This window comes from Camellia sinensis, chromosome 7 (assembly GCF_055761805.1).
Source record: "Camellia sinensis isolate YWXY chromosome 7, ASM5576180v1, whole genome shotgun sequence".
NCBI classification, from domain to species: Eukaryota; Viridiplantae; Streptophyta; class Magnoliopsida; order Ericales; family Theaceae; genus Camellia; species Camellia sinensis.
The window spans coordinates 170,149,750-170,172,435 of NC_138967.1; the positions used below are offsets into that span (position 1 = coordinate 170,149,750).

Genomic DNA, 22,686 nt, shown 5'->3' on the forward strand with positions numbered 1-22,686 from the left:
TAATAATCATCATTAAAATAAATATAATTTTATTAATATCAATCTTCTCTGCTCGGAAAACAAACTGACCTAATCTGATGAGGAGATTACAGATCAGACTCTCAACAAATGCGTTGTACATCAAAACCGCGTTAAATCACCACGTGCCCATCGATGATTAAACAAAGTATTTCAGTATCTCTCTGGTGTGTGCGGTTACACACAAGTGAACTATGGACCACTGCAGTGAGAAACTGTGCACCTTTCATTTCTCATACACATATCGAACACACTCTGATGTAGACCTGCGTCAGTTTCGCGAACATTTCACACCTTTATTGACCAAACTACCCCTTCCAACGGCTAAAAATATTCACTCACTTATAAAGTCGCGACCGTAATAAAAATAAATCAGCAGTGGCAAAATCGGAACTAAAAACATCAAAAAATTGACTATTATTGGGGAGCCAAGTTTTTTTTTATATTTCCAAATGCCTCCGGCTCTCAGACATTTTCCCCAATTCTGGTTTTTTTCGTCTTTTCCTACCCCTTCTCTCTCTCTCTCTCTCTCTCTCTCTCTCTCTCATCGAGCTCCGATTTCTCTCTCTAAAACTCTCTCTCTCTCTCTCTCTCTGTGTTTTAATCTCTGCTCACTAGTTCATATAGTCTTCGAATCAATCATTGATAACTACTCGAAAAACCACCATTGAAGAAAAGGTTTCAATGCGATCAAGCATTCTGGTGATATGCACGAAGGTTTCTCCGAAAGGCAAGGTAGGGATAGGTCAGGACGCATTTCTTTAAACTTCATCAAAACATAGTCTTTTTTTTTTAAAAAAAAAAATTTATTTTCTGATTCCATTTTGGGATGACTTTCCTTTCTTAGCATTATTTTTTTTAAAAAATAAAATAATAATAAACTAGGGTTTTTAAAAGCTTATAGGTTTTGATTTTTGTTTGGTTTTGCAGGTTTTCCTCATCTACTTTCTGAACTCAAACTAGAATTGTTTTTGTTTCGCCAAACAGAGCACAAAACAAGAGGCTTTTTTCTTTTTTCTTTTTGTTTGCTTTTTTTGGTTGCAGTGGTTGCGGAGATAAGTCGCCATTAGAGGCCTGTTAATGGTGCTCTATAGTTTTTTTCCTGAAGATTCATGCTAATGATATGAAGAGAAACTGAAGAGTATCAAATTCTCGTGGTATTTTCGAGGTACGGCAATTTATCGCGTGTTTAATGCTATCAACGCTGTTTGATTCTCTGTAGTATGTCCGTTTGTGACCGTCTGATTCTCGATGTGTTTGATTTATTATGAGATGTCAATCATCACATACACAGAGCCTCCTGTACTCGTAGGCCATGTTTGTTGGGTGGATTGGATTAAGTTAGATTGTATTTTTATGATTAATAGTGATGTGATTTCGAATCTTTTGAATTGTATATCCTATCTTATATTTAGATTAAGTTAGGATTATTTGGATTAAGTTAGTATTATAAATAGGACTAATGGTTTAGATTTTGGTGTAGTCTTTTAATTTATATTCCACCTCTCTTTGGGGATATGGGATTGAATAGTCCATCGTTTGTGAGTAACTTTTTTAAGATTATTAGTTCATACTTTAATTATTTAACCAAATACTGAATTAATAATTTTTCTAAGCTCATGTCACCCAAACATAGTCGTAGTACACATGAGCTACACGAGTGTCCCTCCCTAAGAGGAGCTCGGATTCAGTGTGGACTCCCTCCCTCACAGTACAGAAGTTTTGTTCACGTGATCTGCTTGCAGTAGGGTTTTGTGGGTCACGTGATCTCGAGGTGGGCTCCACACCGGATGCAGAAGCATTTCTGGGGAATGTTTACACGAGGGCGCGGATCTCGGTATATTATCTAACGGCTATGATGCGTCAGTAGTGATGTAAAAATTCAGAGTCATGATAATTGTGTTTGCAGTGTAATTATAGAGAAGTTACTTGGTGGTGCTCGCATAGCCACGTGGAGTCCGGTATATTGTGATTGGTGAAGGGTAAAGAAAAAAGAAAATATTTATGAGTTTGCTTTAAGTAATAAAGGATTTTGTGTTGAGTATGACAACATAATAATGTTTTCAATTTTTATAACTTGAATAGTTTGAATGTGTTAAAGTGATATCATTTTAAGGATAAAATAATGTTTTTTTTGACATATTCAAGTCATTCATGACAATAATTTTTCGTAATTATAAGGGGATTCACGTGGGAGTTTTTGCACAACGACAGTGGTGAGTGAGAACGACTATTTAGTGGTCTTAGGCCTCGTTTGGCAAGAGGTTATTTTAATTAATTAGTCAAAAAGTTATTAAATTAGTCAAAAAGTCAATAACCCATACTAAAAAGTTAAAGATTCACTTTTCTCTCTACTTTTTGCACATCTTTTCGTAATTAGCCAAAAAGTCATCCCAAACATACAAGTTTTTTTTACCTACCTTTTTAGCCAAATAGTCAAAAAGTTACTAAATTAGCCTGTTTCCAAACAAGGCCTTAAAATATTATTTCATATATTATTTATCATTTGATATTTGTCAATTATTGTTTGGGTCTCGTAAATTTGTTTGAAATGATATAAATAAATTTATTTTTTAATTTTTTTATGAAAAGATATTTAAAAAAAATAGAGAAATGGTATATAATTCTAAACTCACAAGTTTAACAAATTAAAACATTATGTGAATTTTTTCCAAAACCGCCATATAAATAGAAAATTCATATCACATGGTGGGTCCTATTTTGCAATGTTGTTATTGGGGGGGGGGGGGGGGGGGGGGGGGGGGGGATTATCAGGTATATTTGGTGTATGTTGTCCTGCCCATCATGTGTGTTTGCCTAGCTAATAATAGTAGTAGATACATGAAATACAAGTGAAGTAAAAGTAGTGATTCTCTTATTATTATTTTTTTTAGAAAGGGTTTCTCTTATTATTTAAATAGCATATGTTTGGCTATTTAGGAGGGTAAAGAAAATAAATAATATGTTAAATCAGGAGAGAAAGAAAAGAGATTGTGATTTATCTCCTTTTTATTTGGTTAAGTTGGAGAAAATAAAAGAAATGATAATAATTTCTCTTTAATCTTGTTTGGACAAAGTGCGTAAAAAAAAAAAAAAATTATGTTTTTGTTTCTTTAGTACATAGGTTGGCAATTTTGGTAATATATAAAATTAGTAATCATCCCATTTCTTTTATTAATCTCTCCAATTTTGGAGAGATTAAAAAAAGTGAGTTATAAGAGAAATCAATTTATCTCATTTTTTTCCATTTCTCGTCATTTCTCTCATATTAGTAAGTCATAGGATGAAGAGAAATTGATTTCTTTTCTTTTCTGTCCAAATAATTATTCAATCGAAACGGGTTAGATTATAGGTCTGACCTATTTTTCGTATGAGTTTCTCTATTTTTTTCTCTTATATTTTAGATAACATGGTCATGTGTGCCTTTATTGTTAAGTAGGCATACGGTTACGTGGTAGGTTAAATATACTAGATAACTTCTTTTTAGTACGATTTTGTTTATCTAATTTTAATGTGGGTTCTTTTCCCTCTTGATTGATTGATTTTTCCAGTGAGATTTTCTTTTTTAGGTGGGATCAACTGTTTTGAAATGAAGCAATCAGAATCTATGAAATAGGAGAGTTATTTTCACCCTTTTTGAGACAAGTGTTGTGAAAATTGTGAGTCCAGTCTACAAGACACGTGTTGTGCCACTATAATAGTAGGAGAATTCATATTCATTTCATTTTTATTTTCTAACAAGATGGTCATAAATCCTCTTATTATTAGACCGGCACACATGGTCACATAGTAAGCCAGACCTAATAAATAAGTTCTACTTTGATAGTGACAAGATCACATGCTACATGGAATTTGGAATTTGGAGTCCTTGTAGGAGAACGGGGAAAGAGGGATTGAGATTACCATGCTTCTTTTTGATATTAGACGACGGTACCATGCGATAAGTTAGAATTGCTAGATAATTTTTGATTTAGTCAACAAAAATTTTATTTTTTATTTAATTTTCAAAAAAAACTTTTGTATGAATAAATACATGGACCCAAGGAATTCAAAATGACAAGTGTGAAACCACAAAGCGATTTTGTGGTTTGGGTCCATTAAATATTGTGCAGTATTATCCAGTATGCCCATGCCATTTACTTACTTACCAAGCAATTAAAGTGCTACCAAACCTTCTGAGATTCTAATATGATTAAAACCAAGTTGACTATATTTTCGAGGCATTAATGGGACAGTCATGTCCACAAGGGCATATTGGAATAAATTTTCTGGGTACATCTTACAAATTACGATATAAGGTTTTGTCATTATTTTTTACTATGCCTTGTGTACATCAATATATGGTGAATTTTATTTACACATGACAGTTCTTATGTGCATCCATGTAGGAATTAAAAAGAACAGTGAAGTAATTTATGACCAAAGAAAAATTCGTAATATTTCCCTGTGTAGGCATTTTATATGCCATCCTAAACCACAAAGCTCTCATTTTATATTTCCCTTGGTCTTTTGATGGGAGTCATTTAAATGTCGTTTATGCGATAAGCTTAAAATAAGGTTTTAGTGGTAGTAGATAGAGGATATATTTAATTAGTTGCACTTGAATGTGTGTTGGTTCTGATAAATTTCTTAGCTTGGTGGCATAGAACTTACATTATTCTGTGGTCAAACCTTGCCATGTGTAGTTGAATATTTATGGAAACATAATGGCCCAATGGGCGGTCATACCCATTTGTTAATTCCTCAAATTACACAGTTCTTCCCCACTTGATTTCCACAAACCATAGTACTCATGCTGCAATGCGTCATTGCAACCCAGGCAAGTTCTGTTTATCACAGTGATTACACGCCTTTTGAGTGTGTTCTTCATCCTCCTCCCCTGATACTCACCTTTTGGATCATGCTTTTTGTTTTGGCTTAAAATCCAATTTTTGCACTTTCAAAGGAAAGCAAATTGGAAACCCCCCAAAAGGAAAAACAAAAGGAATTTCCTTATGCCATTAATTGCCTCGATCTAAGAGTTAAAGCAAGCTCCTTTTCTCTTTTGTTGGAACAAGTCATCATTGTCATCTTCATCATCATCATCAACATAATAATCACATTATTGCCTTAGTTCTGTTATCACTCAAAAACTATCATCAATCTCCCCTATCATCATCATCACCAGTTTTTTTTTTTTTGATCTTTTGCTTCAGATGGATTCAGTTGATCCGACAGTGGTGACTCCAAGTAAAGGCAGATTGGTGCGCACTTTTGCTAAGGTTTTGCATATTCGAGCTGTGACTGGTATTGCCCCTGTTGGTGGAATTCAGAAAACTAATAATTCTCAAGAAAAGGTCAAGTATGATAATAGCATGAGCAATAATAGGTCTCAGTCCTTTGACGATGACGATGTAAAGCTCTGGAACAGAGTGGCCACAGAGGCTTTTTTGGCTAAATTGTTTGCCAGCATTTCAGCCATGAAAGCAGCATATGCCCAGTTACAGGTCGCTCAGTCTCCTTATGATGCTGATGGGATTCAAGCTGCTGATCAGATGGTCGTCTCGGAGTTGAAGAATTTATCTGAATTGAAACAGTACTATCTGAAGAAACAGTTTGATGAGTTTCCTCCCGAAGCTACACTGCTTTTGGCTGAACTCCTGGAGCAGAAGAGTCTTCTGAAAACCTATGAAATTATGGGGAAGAAGCTGGACTCTCAGCTTCAGCTCAAGAACTCGGAAATTACATTTCTTAAAGAGAAGTTGGAGGAAACCAATAAAGAGAACAAATTGCTTGAGAAGAGATTGAATGCAAGTGGGTTGTTATCAGTTCCAGAGAAACTTCACTTGTCAGGCTTGAGCCCCAACCATTTCATTTCTGTTCTTCGGCAGACAATTAAATCTATTCGGCAATTTGTTAAATTGATGATCAATGAGATGGAGTTGGCTGGGTGGGATTTAGATGAAGCAGCCAAAGCAATTTTACCAGGTGTTGGTTATTGGAACACATGCCTCGGAAGTTTAGCATTTGAGTCCTTTGTCTGCCTTGAAATGTTTGATGGTTTCAATTACCCGAACTTCTCTTTTTCAAACAAGTCTTTGCTTGATCAGCAGAAGCGGCAACAGCTCTTCTTTGACAGATTCACGGATTTGAAATCCTTGAAAACAAGGGCGTACCTTATCCGGAAACCGAAATCAACATTTGCAAGATTTTGCTTTGCCAAGTACCTGCAAATTGTTCATCCCAAGATGGAAACATCTCTTTTTGGCAACTTAAATCAGAGAAATCTAATAAATTCTGGTCAATACCCTGAAACTACGTTCTTCACCTCGTTTGCTGAAATGGCAAAGCGGGTTTGGCTCCTGCATTGTTTGGCCTTTTCGTACGAGCCTGAAGCCTCGATCTTTCAAGTGGGCAAGAGGTGTCGATTTTCAGAAGTGTACATGGAAAGTGTGAGCGAAGAAGCCTTCTTGTCATCGGATGGCACAATGAAAGCCGACCCACTGGTGGCGTTCACGGTGGTTCCGGGGTTCAGGATTGGTAAAACTGTAATTCAGTGTCAGGTGTGCCTCGCTTGATCTTGAACTCTCTTTGATGAAGCCACCTAATCATAGAAAAATGGGAGAGACACAGACATGGTTTGCCTAGTTTCTTGAGTAATGTCGTGGGCATTTTCTCTTTGTTTTGTGGCCATTTTTGAAAAGGAAAGCATTGTGGACTTTTTTGTGGGAACTATCTCCGATGAATTTCTATTTTATATTTCTTGAAGGATGATCCCCCAATTTTGTTAATATCATCAGCCAAGTAATAGAGGGACTGTTTAGCTGTATTATATCATATTTTCTTTATATAAAAATGTTTCTATTTGCACGTACATGAATAGAAGATAATATTATTTCATTTTTTGCATGTTGTGCACCTTTTGTACACCATTTGATTTGTTTATATATACAAATCTCCAAACTGTGGCAGAGACCAAGGATTTTCTATGCCTTTTTAGGGTTTCTTGCCTCTAATTTGGAGGGTAATCACCTATCTTCTGATTCAATCTTCTATACCCAACTCATACCCAATCGTAAGATCATGTGATATTTTTGAGATATGTGAATCTGGAAACATGATTCAATGACCGGAAATGTATTGAGATGGAAAAAAACAAAAGGAATTAGATAGAAAAGATTCCGAACCCCGACTTAGCATTGTTTAGTGATTAAATTTGAGAAACATTTAAGATGTTTAATAGTTGCAGAGGATTAACTCAACATGCTCACATGGTGGTTCTGGACTAAGAGCAACCAGAAAGTCACGGAATAGGTGAAGTTGACTTGACTCATTTTAATTCGTAAGGTGGGAGACAAGGTGAATCCCATTTATATTTGTTTTTGTACGACCTCATTGGTTGAGCCGGGATCACCAGAGAGACATGTTACAGTGTAGAGATTAACTATCATAAATGTGTGCTCAACAACTTGTAGTTTGTCACCATACTTTTCTCTCCATTGATGATAGAGATAAGAGGATAACATGGAAGGCAAAAATATGTGATGATCATGGCACCTTCTATAGTTGTGTGGATTCAGATCACATTGCAAAACTCAAAAAAGATAATAGTTTGGAGGGTCCTACGTGTGATATGCCTGGCTCCTTCACTAAATGTGAAACATTTTTGCATAGTTGAAAGAGGATGGGATTGTCTCTTGGGTCTCTATCACATGATGGGGGGTTCAGTTGAAAAATAAAAATGTTAGATATTTCAAAAATTTTAATCAAATGTCTCTCACATGAATGTAGGACTCATATGATGTGAGTTTTATATTCATGTAAGACATTTAGTAAAATTTTTGGGGTCTTAATCGTTACTCGTTAAAAAAAAAATCTATTTCATGTAAAGAGATATGGTTTGTTGATCATATATGGTGGGATGCAGATTGTTGATCAATAATAGTTGTGGCATCAAAGCTTAGGGAACATATCCTTTTCTTAGAAGACAAAATAAATTTATTGCAAGTCAAGCAATGGCTATGTTATCCTCATATCTTTTTCTTTTCTTTTTTTTTTCTTTTTTTTTTTTTTTGTTTCAATTTATTTTAACATTATGATGTTGTGAGATTTTCCAAATATTAGAGTATGGGGATACAATCATGTTATTAAGCATGAATTAAAACAGAAGGACATGAATTTTGAATTGTGGGTATTGATTTTTGACCACACAACCAAATAGGAAAACTCAGCAGGAGAGAACCGACATAATAGATTAAGCCCAAACAACCTGTCACAGAAAGATAAGAATCCGGTAATGGTTCGTTTACCCGAGAGCACTTCGACAATCAAGTCAGTAATTATCTCTCAAAGATAGCCAATTGTGCTTAACTCACAAGAAAGAATTTACTGCTTACAGTATATCACACATATTTGAGACCCACGGGAGTGCCTTGCTTTTATAGTCAACACTGACTTAATCCATGTAGAAGCTTAACCTCAATGGACTCAGTCTCAATATTCATCTTGCACTTCCAGTTAGATAGGGACAAACTCTCTAAGAGCTTTATTTTTATCCAAACTAAGATCCTCCATAGTTCTAAGACTCTTATCCCTTATTCGCTCACCTCGAATTCTGATATCTCCGCAGATAACCTCGGCCTAGCCAAGATCAACTCAGCATCAAGACCAGGCTACATGGTACCTCGGCTGACACTTCGGCATCACCTTGCCCACGTGCTATCATTCACAAAATATGTCCCCACAATTGCCCCCCAACTGCCCCTAGGTTCTATTATCTCGACAACCTGAGGTGATGGAACCTACATCACTAGTGCATTTACCATGTCGGTTGAAATTCGTTCTTTCTTCCTCGTTCGAGATCATTATTCGCCGGCTTCATGCACCCAGGACTCAATTGTCCAACTTTACCAAGGATTAAGAACCAAGAACCAAGTTCTTTAAGTATCTTAATTGAAGTCGTTCCTCTAGCTGAGGTTTTTGTTTCATTAACTCAAGAACTCCAAGACTTTCATCTGCGCATGAGCTGTCACGCACAGTTTTCTCAACCGTTTCCTCTACGCGCCATTTCCTCATTGGTCCGTACCTGACACGCGCTATCAGGTCGCGTCGTTTCTGAGCGCGTTGCCTGACAAGCACGCTGTCCAAGGCGTTTAATTATGTTTTGCCGCCTTTTCGCGTTTTAACGAAAACTCTTTTTCTCTCTCTCTGCCTCTTCACTTTTCATTCCTTCATTCTCTCTTTGCTCGAGCTTTCTCTCTCTAAAGCAAAAGAAAAACTCTCAAACCACCATGGCCACTTCTTCGAGCTTTCTGCAGCTGCTTCGATCGTCTCCTCTGACACTCTTTTCACTGTTCCGCTCCAGCGTTTACTGCCATCTTACTCTGGCGATCATTACTCCAGCCACGGTTCCTCGGCTTTATTTGGTAAGTTCTTAATTTCTGTCTTCTCAAATCTCAGTCTTCTACTGTTACGCATATGTTTCTTTCATGAACTTGCCATGCGCTTTATTTCTGCATTCGCTTATTTGTTGAATCTCACATTTATTGTCGCATTGTGAATCAATTTCTTGAACTTGTTCTATATCTTGAAGTTTTGTCACTGTGTCTCTTGGTTGTTAATCATGTTTGCTTGTGATTTGTACACATTACTTTCTTACACTCACATAGCGTTCGCAATTCTTCATGTCCTTTGAACTTTGTTTGTCCTTGATACTTCTTGATTCTGAATCATTTTCTTTTCCTGTTCTTGATTGTTTTAAGATCTTTGGTCTTTGATTCTTGCTTTTGTAGTTCTAGGTTTGGGAATTGTTAGAAACCACATATTTTAGAACAAACTAAACCAAAACCCCCCTTAGACTTGAAAAAACCCTAGCTCTAGTGCCAGTTTAGGGTTTAGCCGAGGTTTTTAAACCCGTACCAAATAATCTTTCCCGAAATTTCACACCAATCTTCACTAGCTGACATTATGGGTATGTTTAGGTGGAGAGTGGATATCCCAGAAAAAATAGAGTATTTCCGTCGAGCGTTCTCCATCCCAGCCGATGTTCAACTTAGATTGGCTGGGGAGGAGGACTCCATCATGTCTGATGGGGACTCCATGCCCTTTCCAGTAGTAGCCTTTATAAAGTGCGGACTCCAGTTTCCCCTAGACATTCTCTTTAGGGAGGTCCTTCACTACTATAAGCTTAACCCTATGTAGCTGGCCATCAACTCATATAAAGTTGTCAACGGCATAATTGAACTAGCACACCGAGAAAAGGCTAGGATCACTTTAGCTGACATCCAATCCTACTATACCATGTGTGGCCTTAAGTTTGAAAAAGGCTACATATACTACCTCAAACTCAGATCCACCGCCTTCAAACTAATAGTCAACCTCCTAGATTCCAACAAGAGTGCTGGAGATGATAACTTCATCGTCTCGGACAACTAGGAGTTTGCACATGATGACGACCTTAATCTCTGTTCTCTGAGTCGAACAGTTTTTAAAGAGGGTGATAGTAAGAATGAGCCATCCTACTGCAATTTCATTTTGGTTTAGGCTTGCCAACTCACTTATCTCACCTAATGTTTGCTCTTTGAATTTATTTATTTACTTATTTTTTTGTGTAGTTCTTCCTTAGCCAGCTAAGGGATTTCGACAATCATTCTTCCCCAGCCGAGATCTAAAGAAGCTCTTAGATCTTCTTGTGCAGCAACGCAAGGCACCTCTATTGTTAAGTTACATACCTACGTACAAGTCGGCTTTGCCCGACGTCCCTTACAGAAGTCAAACTCCACCGTCTGCCTCAACCCCACCAGTCACTTCTTCTCCTAGAGCTGATCAGGTTTCCTTTTCAGATCCTGTTGAGCTGCCATCAACCTCTGCCCCACCAACTCATCCTGATATCACAATGCCGATGCTGACGTCGAGCTCTACCAAACGTCCCTGCCAGCAGAACCTGAAGCTGCAGACGACGAGATTCTGAAGAATCAGCGTTTGACCTAGTAAACCCACCAATCACTCTGCTAGTAATTCATTTTGGCACCAAAATCACCGTGGTTGCAACTGCCGAGGAAATGGAGCGCGATAAGGTTGTTGTGGAGGACCTCTTGGCCGACCTTCCAGGGGTGGTGACAGTTCAATCCCAGCCCAAGCAAAAACCAAAGAGGGTAAAAAGGGATAAGGCAAAGGCCTAGTTACCCAAGTTGATACCGAAGACACAGTGCCAATCTCAAAATTGGCCGAGGTTGAAAAGAGTGTCTCCAATGCCGAGAAGAGGCCTGCAGAGGACGAGCCAACCAATAGCTCGTGATCGAAGAAGCCGAAGTCCTAGGCAGCCGCAAACCCAAGTGCCTTTAAAGCCGATGATCTTTGGGCTTCTACCATCACGATTGGGGACCAACCAATCAAGGCTGATGACAGTGCCATTGATAATATCGAGGTCGATGTCACTCTTTCCACCGCCATTCTTCTGCCAACTTTGCTTTGATAATGCAACACTCCGTCCTTGTAAGTTCTCAACACTTGAAACTCCTAGTTTTCTACTTCAAGTTTTTTATACTTCAAAATTCTACTAACTTGTACATTCTTTTTTTTCTCAGGCGATCTAGCACGCGCATTCATTTGCGGTAAAAGCTGAGGATTTGAAGAAGGAGTTGGTCCACAAGACCAAGGAGGCTGTTGGCTTTCTCATTTCCTTAAACAATGCCGAGTCCAAGATAAAACTTCTGTTGGATCAGGCCAAGACAACCAAGCGCGCCCAAGACCAAGTTGAGGAAAAAGCAGAGGCAACAGAGACTGTGGCTGAGGTTCTCAAAGCCGAGGCAAAGGAGGGTGAAACAAAAACTGTCGAAGCCCAAACAGAGCTCTGAAATGCCTTGACCACTAAAGAGGCTGAAATCAAAGCTACTGACGAGAAGGCTTTCTCAGAGGGGCAGGCTGCCGTTCATGACACATACAAAGCCCAAGTTACCCAAGCCTGTAACTGAGGCTTTCTCCTTAGCTGGATTGCGGCTTTAGATAAACTGTCATTTCTTGTGGACTCCCTTCTTCGTGATACCAATCAACTGAAATTTCCATTCCCTCCTACTCCCAAGGATTCAGAGGATGAGGTCGAGGACGAGGACTCCGAGGCTGATGATGCTGACAAGAAGGAAACTACTATTAGGGTCAAGTCCCTAACTCTGAATGATCAAGTCGTAGACTTGATTCATGATGAGGAGGAGGACTTGGTTTCCAAGGCACCCTCTTCCAAACAAACAACTTTTGAGGCCGAGGTCCAGGCGGCCGAGAAGAGCTTGGACCAGACCTTGCTGGAAATTGATGTCGAGATAGCGGCTAAGAAGGAAGACGCTTTGCCAACCAAGGTCGACACAACTCCAATAGCCGAGGTTGAGCAATCTGAAACCAGTGCTCATGTCTCCCATACTTAGAATTTTCTTTTTCTTTTCATCTGAACTTTTCTTCTTTTAGTTGTACTTTTTGTCTGAACAATTCTAAGCTTCAATTTGGCCGATGTGCCTTCTTTTGTATTCGAACAAGTTGTCTTTTTCTAGGCCGAAGTGCCTTTTTGCCTGTGAACAAGTTCCATCTTCTGAATGTAAGTCTTTCTTCCAAGTATTGAATGTATGCTTTCTTTTCTTCTATTCATGTTTACTGCTTCCATACTTAGAATATTTTTGCATTTCTTCAAAGTATACCTTAGCTGTATAATGACTTCGGGGTATAATACTTCAGATATAAACCTTGAATGTTTGCCTCGGCCAACAATTGAAATACCTCGGATAACACTTAAAAACATAAAAATATTTTTACAATTGTTTATTCAGTCAAGCATTGCTTGTTTACCTCCATAACCTGTATATATCTCGGATACTTCTTTCAATATTACCTCGGCTAACTTCAACTTGTAAATTTTCCTGAAGTGTTTATGCCAATTGTAGCTTGTAAATTCTTAAAAAATTTCAACAAGTCTTCCCAAGCTCTTAAACTTTTAACTTTTATTCAACATTCTCCAGCTCTCTGCCCCCTAATGTGAACCTAAGTTCTACTTAGGTTCACATTAAGCACTTATAGCCTTTCGTCATAGTCAGATTTGAACAAAGACTAGCCGAGGTCTTCAAAGACTAGCCGAGGTGTTCAACCTGGGTTTCTCTGTTAATTCGATTAAAGCATACTTAGTTCCATTCGAAGTTTAACTCTGCTGACATGACAAATCTTAGTTCAACTCTATTATATGCAAGTATAATTCGACTCTGTCACATGATAAGTTTATTCGTCATGTTGCATTCAGAAACATCGCCAACTTAGTTTAACTCTATTACATGCAAGTATAATTCAACTCTGCTATATAATAAGTCTAAGTTATTCGTCATGTTTCATTTAGAAACATCGCCAACTTAGTTCAACTCTATTATATGCAAGTATAATTCAACTCTACCATATGATAAGTCTAAGTTGTTCGTCTTGTTTCATTCAAAAACATCACCATAGGACTGGTCAGTCCTATCACACAAATTTCAAATTCATAAAATCAAACTAAAATTTTATTATTACTTCAGCTAGTGTCATAAACTTTGAAAAACAAAAATCTAATGATAGAAAAACTTCAGGTTGCAAGTGTTCTAGGGTCTTGGTAATTCTTTGCCATCATTGTCTTCAAGCCAATATGCCCCATTGCTAGCGATCGAAATGATTTTATAAGGCCTCTCCCAATTTAGGCCAAGCTTGCCCGCCCTAGGATCTTTCTTGTTGCCGACTACTTTCCTTAGCACCAAGTCCCAAACTTTGAACTCTCTTGGGTTAACCTTCTTGTTATAAGGACTACCAAGTTGTTGCTGGTATGCCCCCAGCCGAATTGTTGCTATATCTTTTTTCTCTTCTAGTAGGTCTAGATCTCGGGCTAGAAATGTCTTATTAGTACCATTTTCCACTCCTTGGGTTCTGATCCCTGGAATGCCGACTTCCAGTGGGATTATAGCTTCAGTGCCATAAGCCACAGCAAATGGAGACTCCCCAGTTGATCTTCTCGGCGTAGTCCGATATGCTCAGAGTACATTAGACAACTCCTCCACCCATTTGCCCTTTGCTGCTTTCAGCCTCTTTTTGATTCCATCCAAGATAGTCTTGTTGGATGCTTCTGCTTGACCATTGCTCTGGGGGAAACTCGGAGTAGAGTAGTAGTTCTTGATCTTGTATTTTACACAGAAGCTTTTGATTAGCTTACTGTCAAACTGTGTACCATTGTTTGTTATTATTGCGCTTGGGATCCCAAACCTGATGATGATGTTCTTCCATATGAAGTTCTTTACATGAATATCTCGAATCTTCACAAGGGGTTCAACTTCTACCCACTTTGTGAAGTAATCAGTTGTTATTAGCAGAAACTTCCTTTGCCCAGTTGCTTGGGACAGTTGTCCAACAAGATCTATCTCCCACTGGGCAAATGACCAAGGGCTGGACACTAGGTTCAAATTTGCTACTGGTTGATATATCAAAAGTGCAAACCTCTGACACTTCTCGCACTTTCTAACGTAGACTTCAGTATCCTTTTACATGTAGGGCCACCAGTACCCCTGAGTAATGGCCCTATGAGCAAGTGATCTGCCCCCAACATGGCTTCCACGTACCCCTTTATGTATTTCATACAAGAAGTCTTTAACTTGGGAGGGATGAACACACCTCAAAAGGGGACCAGTAAAAGACCTTCTGTAGAGATGTCTTTCTGTTGTTAGGCTAAACCTTGCCGACTTCAGTCTGGTCTTGTGTGCCTCTTTGCGATCATCCGGTAACTTGCCGTCCCTAAGAAACATCACTATTGCATCCATCCAACTTGGACCCATCTCCACACTTATTGCTTCATACTTTGTGATTAGTAGTTCCACACTTGGGCCTGACAAATAATCAACCATTATTGTCCTTGCCTCCCCTGATTTCATTGCACTAGCCAGGTTAGCGAAGGCATTGGCATGACTGTTGTCACCTTGGCTAACCTGCTATAGTCGGCAATCATAAAACAAGGCTAGTAGTCTAACAACTTCTTTGACATAGGCTATCATTTTTTCATCTCGGGCTGCGTATTCGTCTGTTGCCTGGTTCACAATAAGTTGAGAGTCACAGAAGACTACCACCTCGTCGGCTTCCATTGCTGCTGCTAACTTCAACCTTGCGATTAGTGCCTCATATTCTATTTCATTATTTGAGGCTTTGAAACCCAAACGGATAGACTGTTCCAACATTCGCCCATCTGGTGATACCAATACCACTCCTGCCCCCGCTCCTTGACGGTTTGAACTTCCATCAACAAACAGGCGGAATGAGTCGCCGATGTAAATATTGTAGGGCTTGGGTTTTTCTTCTTTCTTCTGCTTTATTGTGGGATTTTTCATTCCTAGTTGGGTCTCTTCTTGTTCCCCTAAATACCCTAAGCCGTGGCTCACTGGAGCTCGATGTAGAATGGCACCAGGTGTGAACTCGGCCACAAAGTCGGCCAGAACCTGGCCTTTAATTGTCGTTCTGGGTCTAAACTCTAAATCATATTGGGCCAATACCACTGCCCATCTGGTCACCCTGCCTGTCAGATCTCCTTGTTGCAGTAGGGACTTCAAAGGGGCTTAGTCAACACCACAATCTTATGGGCTTGGAAGTAATGATTTGGTTTTTTTTGAGGCCACCATCAGGGTTAGTGTTAACTTTTCCAGGGGTAAATACCTGGTCTCCGCACTTGTTAAGGTTTTACTTACATAGTACACTGCCCTTTTTTCTTCTTTCTCTTCTCTGATCACTACTGGGCTCACTACAAACTTCGAAACTGCCAGGTATAAGAACAGTTCCTCTCCAGGTAGTGGATTTAAGAGAACTTGAGCTGTTGTCAGGTATTTTTTAAGGCCGGCCAAGGTGACTTCGTATTCTTCTGTCCACAGAAAATCGGTGGCCTTCTTCAATAAACTGAAAAATGGTTTACACTTATCTGAACTTCTGCTTATAAACCTATTCAGGGCCATGGCACTTCCTGTCAACATCTGTACTTATTTTGCCGATGTCGGGCTCTTCAAGTCAAGGATGACCTTAATTTGATCTGGGCTTGCCTTAATGCCCCTTATAGTAACCAAGTATCCCAGGAATTTACCAGACCCAACTCCAAATACGCATTTCGAAGCATTGAGTCGGAGCCGATATGTTCTAAGAATATCGAACACTGCCTTCAAGTTGGCCAGGTGATTCTTAGGTTCTTTGGTCTTTACGACCATGTCATCAATGTATGCTTCCACTATTTTGCAGATCAGATGTCTGAATATCTTAGTCACCAACCTCTGGTAGGTTACTCTTGCATTTTTCAACTTGAAAGACATCACTCTGTAGCAATACTGCCCTTTTGGGGTGATAAATGCAGTCTTCTCCTCATTGGGGGGATACATTGCTATCTGATGGTACCCCTTGTAAGCGTTTAAAATGTTCATCCTTCTATGCCCTGAAGTGGCATCCACTAATTGATCGATCTTGGGGAGTGGGAAACTGTCTTTGGGACAGGATTTATTCAGGCTGGTGAAGTCCACACAGACCCTCCACTTTCTATTATTCTTTTTCATAACAACTGTGTTTGACAACCAAGTTGGGTAGTTTACCTCCCGAATGGTTGTAGCCTCCAACAATTTGTCCACTTCCTCCTCTACTACCTCTACATGAACCAACGTTAGCCTTCTTACTCGCTGAATGACAGGTTTAGCCGACCTGTCTACATTTAGTCTGTGACATGTGACCTCGGGATCAATGCCAAACATCTCGTAGGGCATCCAGGAAAACACCTCTATGTTTGCTCGCAAGAATGCTTCTAACTCACTTTTCTCTTTCTCGGCCAAGCTTAAGGCGAGAAGGAAGAAACATTCTTCATCCCCTTGCTGGACTAGAATTTTCTTCAAGGCTTCCTCCCTTTTGTCAGCTGGTTTTTTGCCAATGTCCTTTTTCCCAGGATTTTGATCCCGATGTCTTTCATTATAGTTCTCCTCCTCCACATTAGCATCGGCGTGTTTGCCATTCCCACTAGGGATGTCGTCCCCAACCTTTTCTTTATGTCCGTCGTTGGCTATTTATTCTCCTTAATTTCCCACAGACGGCGCCAAATTGTTGATGTTGATTTTTGACCACACAACCAAATAGGGAAACTCAGCAGGAGAGTATCGGCAGAATAGATTAAGCTTGAACAACTTGTCACAGAAAGATAAAAATTCGGCAATGGTTCGTCTCTCGGGGGCACTCCGACGATCAAGTCAGTAATTATCTCTCAAAGATAGCCAATTGTGCTTAACTCACAAGAAATAACTTACTGTTTACAATATATCACACATACCTGAGACCTATGGGGTGTCTTGCTTTTATAACCAACACTAACCTGATCCCTGTAGAAGCCTAACCTCAATAGACTCAGGCTCAATGTTCATTTTGAACTCCCAGCTAGATAGGGATAAACTCTCTAAGAGTTTTATCTTTATCCAGACTAAGATCCTCTCCAGTTCTAGGACTCTTGTCCTTTATTCGCTCACCTCGAATTTCGGTATCTCCGTAGATAATCTCGGCCTAGCCAAGATCAACTCGGCATCAAGACCAGGCCACGTGGCATCTCGACTGACATTTCAGCGTCACCTTGACCATGTGTTGTCATTTACAAAATATGTCTCCATAGAAAATAGTTACAACTTTATAATGACATGGAAATAATATATATAATTGTGGCATTAAAGCTTTGGAAGAACTTATACATTTCTTTGGAGGAGGAAGAAAGTATTGTGGGTCATGCACATATAATATTGTTATCAAATCTTTGTCCATCTTTTTCAATGCATTTTCAATCTTACAATGTCATGGGAATTTCAAAACACAAAGTTGTACATGGATTTCAGGAGAAAAGTACTTCCAAACTTACAATGAGGTGAAAATCTTTAAAATATCAAAATTTTAAAATACAAGCATCCGATTAAAAATATATTAAGATAGAAAGACATGAATTTTAAAAATAGTAATTTTTTCCAGAGGGCTGGGTGGGTGTGAATGTGAGAAAAAGATGTCCTTGTGGTGTGTGTGTGGGTGGGTGGACATTGGTAGGTAGGTTCCAGTCTCAATCATAGACAAGTCCAAGATTGGGTGTCCAAAGTGATGTTTGTGCTGCGAATTAGGGGTGGGCGCGGGTCGGTTGCGGCCACGGAACTTCTAATCCGCCATCCGTCCGCCAGGTTGGCGGACTGAAGAAAATCAATCCACATCCGTCCGCCAATCCGGCAGATGTGGATTGAGCGGTTTGGCGGTTTGGCGAATGGACGCGAATCGGTTTGACGGTTTAAAATTCTATAAATTTTCAACATAATTCAGCTTGTGCACTTCCTTAAAAAAAGAAGAAGAAAGTATTATAGTCAATGACTTAAAAAAATAGTACAATCACTGCATGTCTCATCTACATAAAGTATTATAATCTGTGGTTCTTAAAATATAAAAACAATTCAAACCACCAAAACTATGAACAGAGCAATAGTAGAGATTGTATGTCTCTATATTGTTACATCTATATCTGCTTTTTAAAAACAAAAACCAACCAGCATATATCATATTTTCTATTTATTATTTTTAGAGATAGATTTAAAAACAAAAAAAATATAGATAAATAATACGTTTATTTTTTTCAATTCAAAAAAGATATTCAAGTAGAAAACTCTTTTTTCAACAGAATATTTAAACTTTTTTTTAATTGAAAACACAAATAGAATATTTAAACTCTTTTTTAATTGAAAACACAAACTGAATATTTAAACAAGCTGAAAACACAAAGTCTTATAAATTACTAGGGGTGCTCGCGGTTTGGCGGTTCGGTTGCGGAAAAAGGAATGTCAAATCCGCCATCCGTCCGCTAGATTGGCGGATTGGAGAGAATCAATCCGCAACTGTCCGTTCGTCATTACGCATCAGTCCAAAATGCGGCGGATCAGTTTAGTTTGGCCGGTTTTGACGGATCGATATATCCGCTGCTCACCCCTATTGCAAATTCCTCCTAGGGCCATAAAAGGAAAACCACGAGGACATCTTTCAGCTTAGTTTTTCTTTACTACATTTAATTTGCTATTGTTATGTGAATAATTATTAGTAGAAATATCATATTAGTGTAATTTTGAAACAAAAAAAATTAAAATTAGTGAGAAGTTTTATAAATACTAATAATTAAAATTGTAATTTTTTTTTTTTTTCCAAAACCCCATCAGGGTGCAATCACCCCAAATTATTACCAAGTGGGACTAGTGACAAGTTGCTAATATAGGGGGGTGTTTGGTGGGGTTTTTTTGAGCCAGCTTATGGCTTCTGCCTTTTAAAAAATTATTTTGCACTGTTTGGTTAAATTTATTTCAAACAGCTTCTGATTCTAACAACTTATTTTAAGTCAAAAAAGCTGATTCTGAGAAGCTGCTCACCTATTACTTCTGATTATTAGCTTCTGCTGTGGATATGTTAATTCACGGTTATACTCTTAGATTTTTTTATTTTTTATTTTTTATTTTTTAAAAATAGAAAAAGACCCAAATGGACTATAAAATATTATTATTATTTTTTATGAAAAATGTAGACAAATAGTGAATAATAAAAAATAAAAATTAATTGAAAAAACTACTTCACAGCTTATTTAGCAAACACTATTCAACAACTTAAATCTATAATTCAACAGCTATATCAAACAGATTAACAGTTTCTGATTAAAGTCATAATGTATAATCTGTTAAGTTATAATTTATAATATGTTTTAACAGTTACACCAAACAGCACCATACTAATGCACAAATAAGAAGAAAACTAGTTGATGGTTGTCATTTGATAATGAGCTTGTTTTATTTACTTTATATATATATATATATATATATATAAATTATTTAGCGTTCACGAATGCTCTGAAAATAAATAGAAACAAAAAATAAAAAAATATATTTGGTTAGCAACGAGAAGCAGTGGCTGATAGGTGCTTGTAGGATGGTAAGAATGAAGTTCACAAAAGGGGTAAAACTATGTACACACTCTCAAAATCCTTAAACGAGTGTACACCATAGGTAAGTTCTGATATTTTTTGAATTAATTATTACAAATGTTATAATTTAATTTTATGAATATTAACTATATATATATATATATATACCATATAAAACATAACTGAAGAACTTTTAAATCATAGTCAAAATAATATTATAAATCAATATCACAATGGGTTGTAATGAATACTATAATAGATCATAATTAAAAATCACAAAAGTCGTATTAAGAGTGCATATGACATACATTTTAATAGAATGTTTCTTCATGAATCTCATTTATAAAATTTTTCTCCATTATATTATCCTTTGTACTGTGTTTTGTGGGTTCGTAATGAGATCTAAAAAGACAATTCGAATTATTCATCTCGTACACTCAGTATTAAAGATGAATTGATTTTTTGTACAATCGTTTCTATATGATTTGTGAGATGAACAGGTTATGAGCCCGGAATGGAGGATGGTGGTATATATGGAGATGAACATTTCTCCAGTTATAATAATGAAAGTTATAGTGTGGGACCAACATATCCTATTTTGTGGGTCTAGGGTGGGGCTATAACAATAATTGTAAATCTAATATTAAAGTTGATTTATTATACTTGGTTAGAAAATTAGTTATTTTAATAAACTATTTGATTTTTTTAACTATTTTAACACGATTAAAATAGGTGTATTTGAAAAATTAGTTGTTTTTTATTTTATTTTATATTTTTATATATAGTTGATTTGATAATTATGAGAAAAATAAATAAAATGATTATAGGTTAGATGTGACATTTTATTTTATTAACTATTTTAACATATTTTATCTTTTAGTGAGTTATTTTAATCCATTCATTTTCCCAGAAAGGTTTACAAAATGAGTGGATTGGATAATATTGTGAGCCTAGGATAGAAGATAATTGTATAGAGATAAGTCATTTCTCCAATCACAATTACGAAAGTAGTGGTGGGAGAATTACATGAGATTTACGGGATGAATGTATTAGATCATATTGTGGGGCTAAGATGGAGGATAATTGTATACCTAGTATTTATTCCTCCAATCATAATTATGAAAGTTATAGTGTGGGAATCACATAAGATATATAAGATGCATTGATTGGATCATATTGTGAGTCCAAAATAAAAGATAATTGTATGAAAATAAGTCATTCATGGAATCATAATTATGGCGCTATTTGGGAAGAGTAGATTGAGGTTATTGTAGCCTCAAATGAAAATTTAGCCAAAAAGCCTATTGTTCAAAGCTTTTTCAAAAAAAAAAAATAGACTGCACTGCCGGTAGTGTAGGCACAGCCTACACTGTCAGCTACACAAATTGTTCCATCAATGAGTAAATTACGATTTTACCCCTTTACATCAATTTAAAAAAATATATTTTTAAAGACGAATTTGTCATTTTAACTTCAAACATCATTTCAACACATTTTTCAATACAACAATTCAAATAAAATCCATCTCATCTTCTCAAAGGCAAAAACTAAAATAACCTACTAAAATAACCAAAAAGCCAAATAGTCTACTAAAATAGTTAATTCCCAAACGAAACCTATAAAAGTGTAATGTGGGACCCACATTACATGTTGTAAATGGCTCAACGGATTGCATACAAAATCATAGAGAACTACAACAAAAATGGCTACAATACAATCATGTTTTTAAGGTGATATGATCCACCGAAACAATAGAACAAACGCATGGAGTTTTCTTTCATCTTTGCAGCTCACTGTAGTTTTCTTTCAGCTGATGAGCAGAGAACCAAACCGACTGTTTGTATTCACCTACACAAAGTATTCAAATAAATTTTCAACTACTTTATTTTTCAAACTCACATTTTTTTTAAAAAATTCATTTTTTTTTTTTTTTTCCCACACACGTTCTAATTTTAAAGTAAGGGATTGTTTAGGAAATGCTAAATTAGTATACTTTTTGACTTTTTATGAAAAAATATGAAATATGTATTGAGATTGAAGTGATGTGATATAGAGGTGATGTGACCCAAATAAAATGATTCTGACTCAAATAGGATAATATATTAAAATAACATGTGCTATTTCAGCACATGCAAAACAAAACCTAAATTTTCAAAACACAACTTCAATCTCAAAATCATATTTTCACTCTTATTTTTTATAAAAAATAGAGAGCATGGAATTCAATTCAAAACTAAACAAATAATGAAAATAACTTTTATATGTTCTCATTTCAATTGATTTTTCTTATTTATATATGATATTATAATGAAATCTAATGAATTATAATAAATACACGACTTACAAAAGATGGAGATATTTGAACCATTAACCTCCCAGTGAGGTATAAAGGTTCCGGCCAAACAACTAGCCTATTATTATTTTTTATTTCATTTAATTCACTTTTCTCAAAAATTACTTTATTGTAAGCTTTTTTTATTATTTAAAATCTCTACCTTTTTAATGTTTTTCAATTTTAATTGGGTAAATTACAAATTCACCCCCTAAAGTTTGTTTAAAGTATAAATTACCCTATGTGATTTAAAAAATTACAAATACCCCATTGTTAGAATTTTTTATTTAACAGAATTAATTAAAAAAATGAAATTCATAATTGTTTTCCTATAATAAAATTATCTAAATTATTAATTGAAATATATTTCTAACATCAT

At 36.8% G+C, this 22,686-nt stretch overlaps 1 protein-coding gene across 4 annotated transcripts; it reads left to right on the forward strand.

Moving 5' to 3' along the window:
* The first annotated feature begins 473 nt into the window (after positions 1-473).
* Positions 474-6,871, forward strand: LOC114271853 (protein GRAVITROPIC IN THE LIGHT 1). Of its 4 annotated transcripts, none has more exons than XM_028213493.2 (3): positions 474-753; positions 949-1,186; positions 5,214-6,871. In XM_028213493.2, exon 3 carries the CDS (start codon positions 5,214-5,216, stop codon positions 6,573-6,575), a length of 1,362 nt encoding a protein of 453 aa, XP_028069294.2. In that variant the 5' UTR covers positions 474-753; positions 949-1,186; the 3' UTR covers positions 6,576-6,871. The 4 variants fall into 4 exon arrangements, with proteins under 4 accessions (XP_028069294.2, XP_028069296.2, XP_028069295.2 ...); XM_028213495.2 differs by having other exon boundaries at positions 491-753; positions 1,063-1,186; XM_028213494.2 differs by having other exon boundaries at positions 495-763.
* The last annotated feature ends 15,815 nt before the right edge of the window (positions 6,872-22,686 follow it).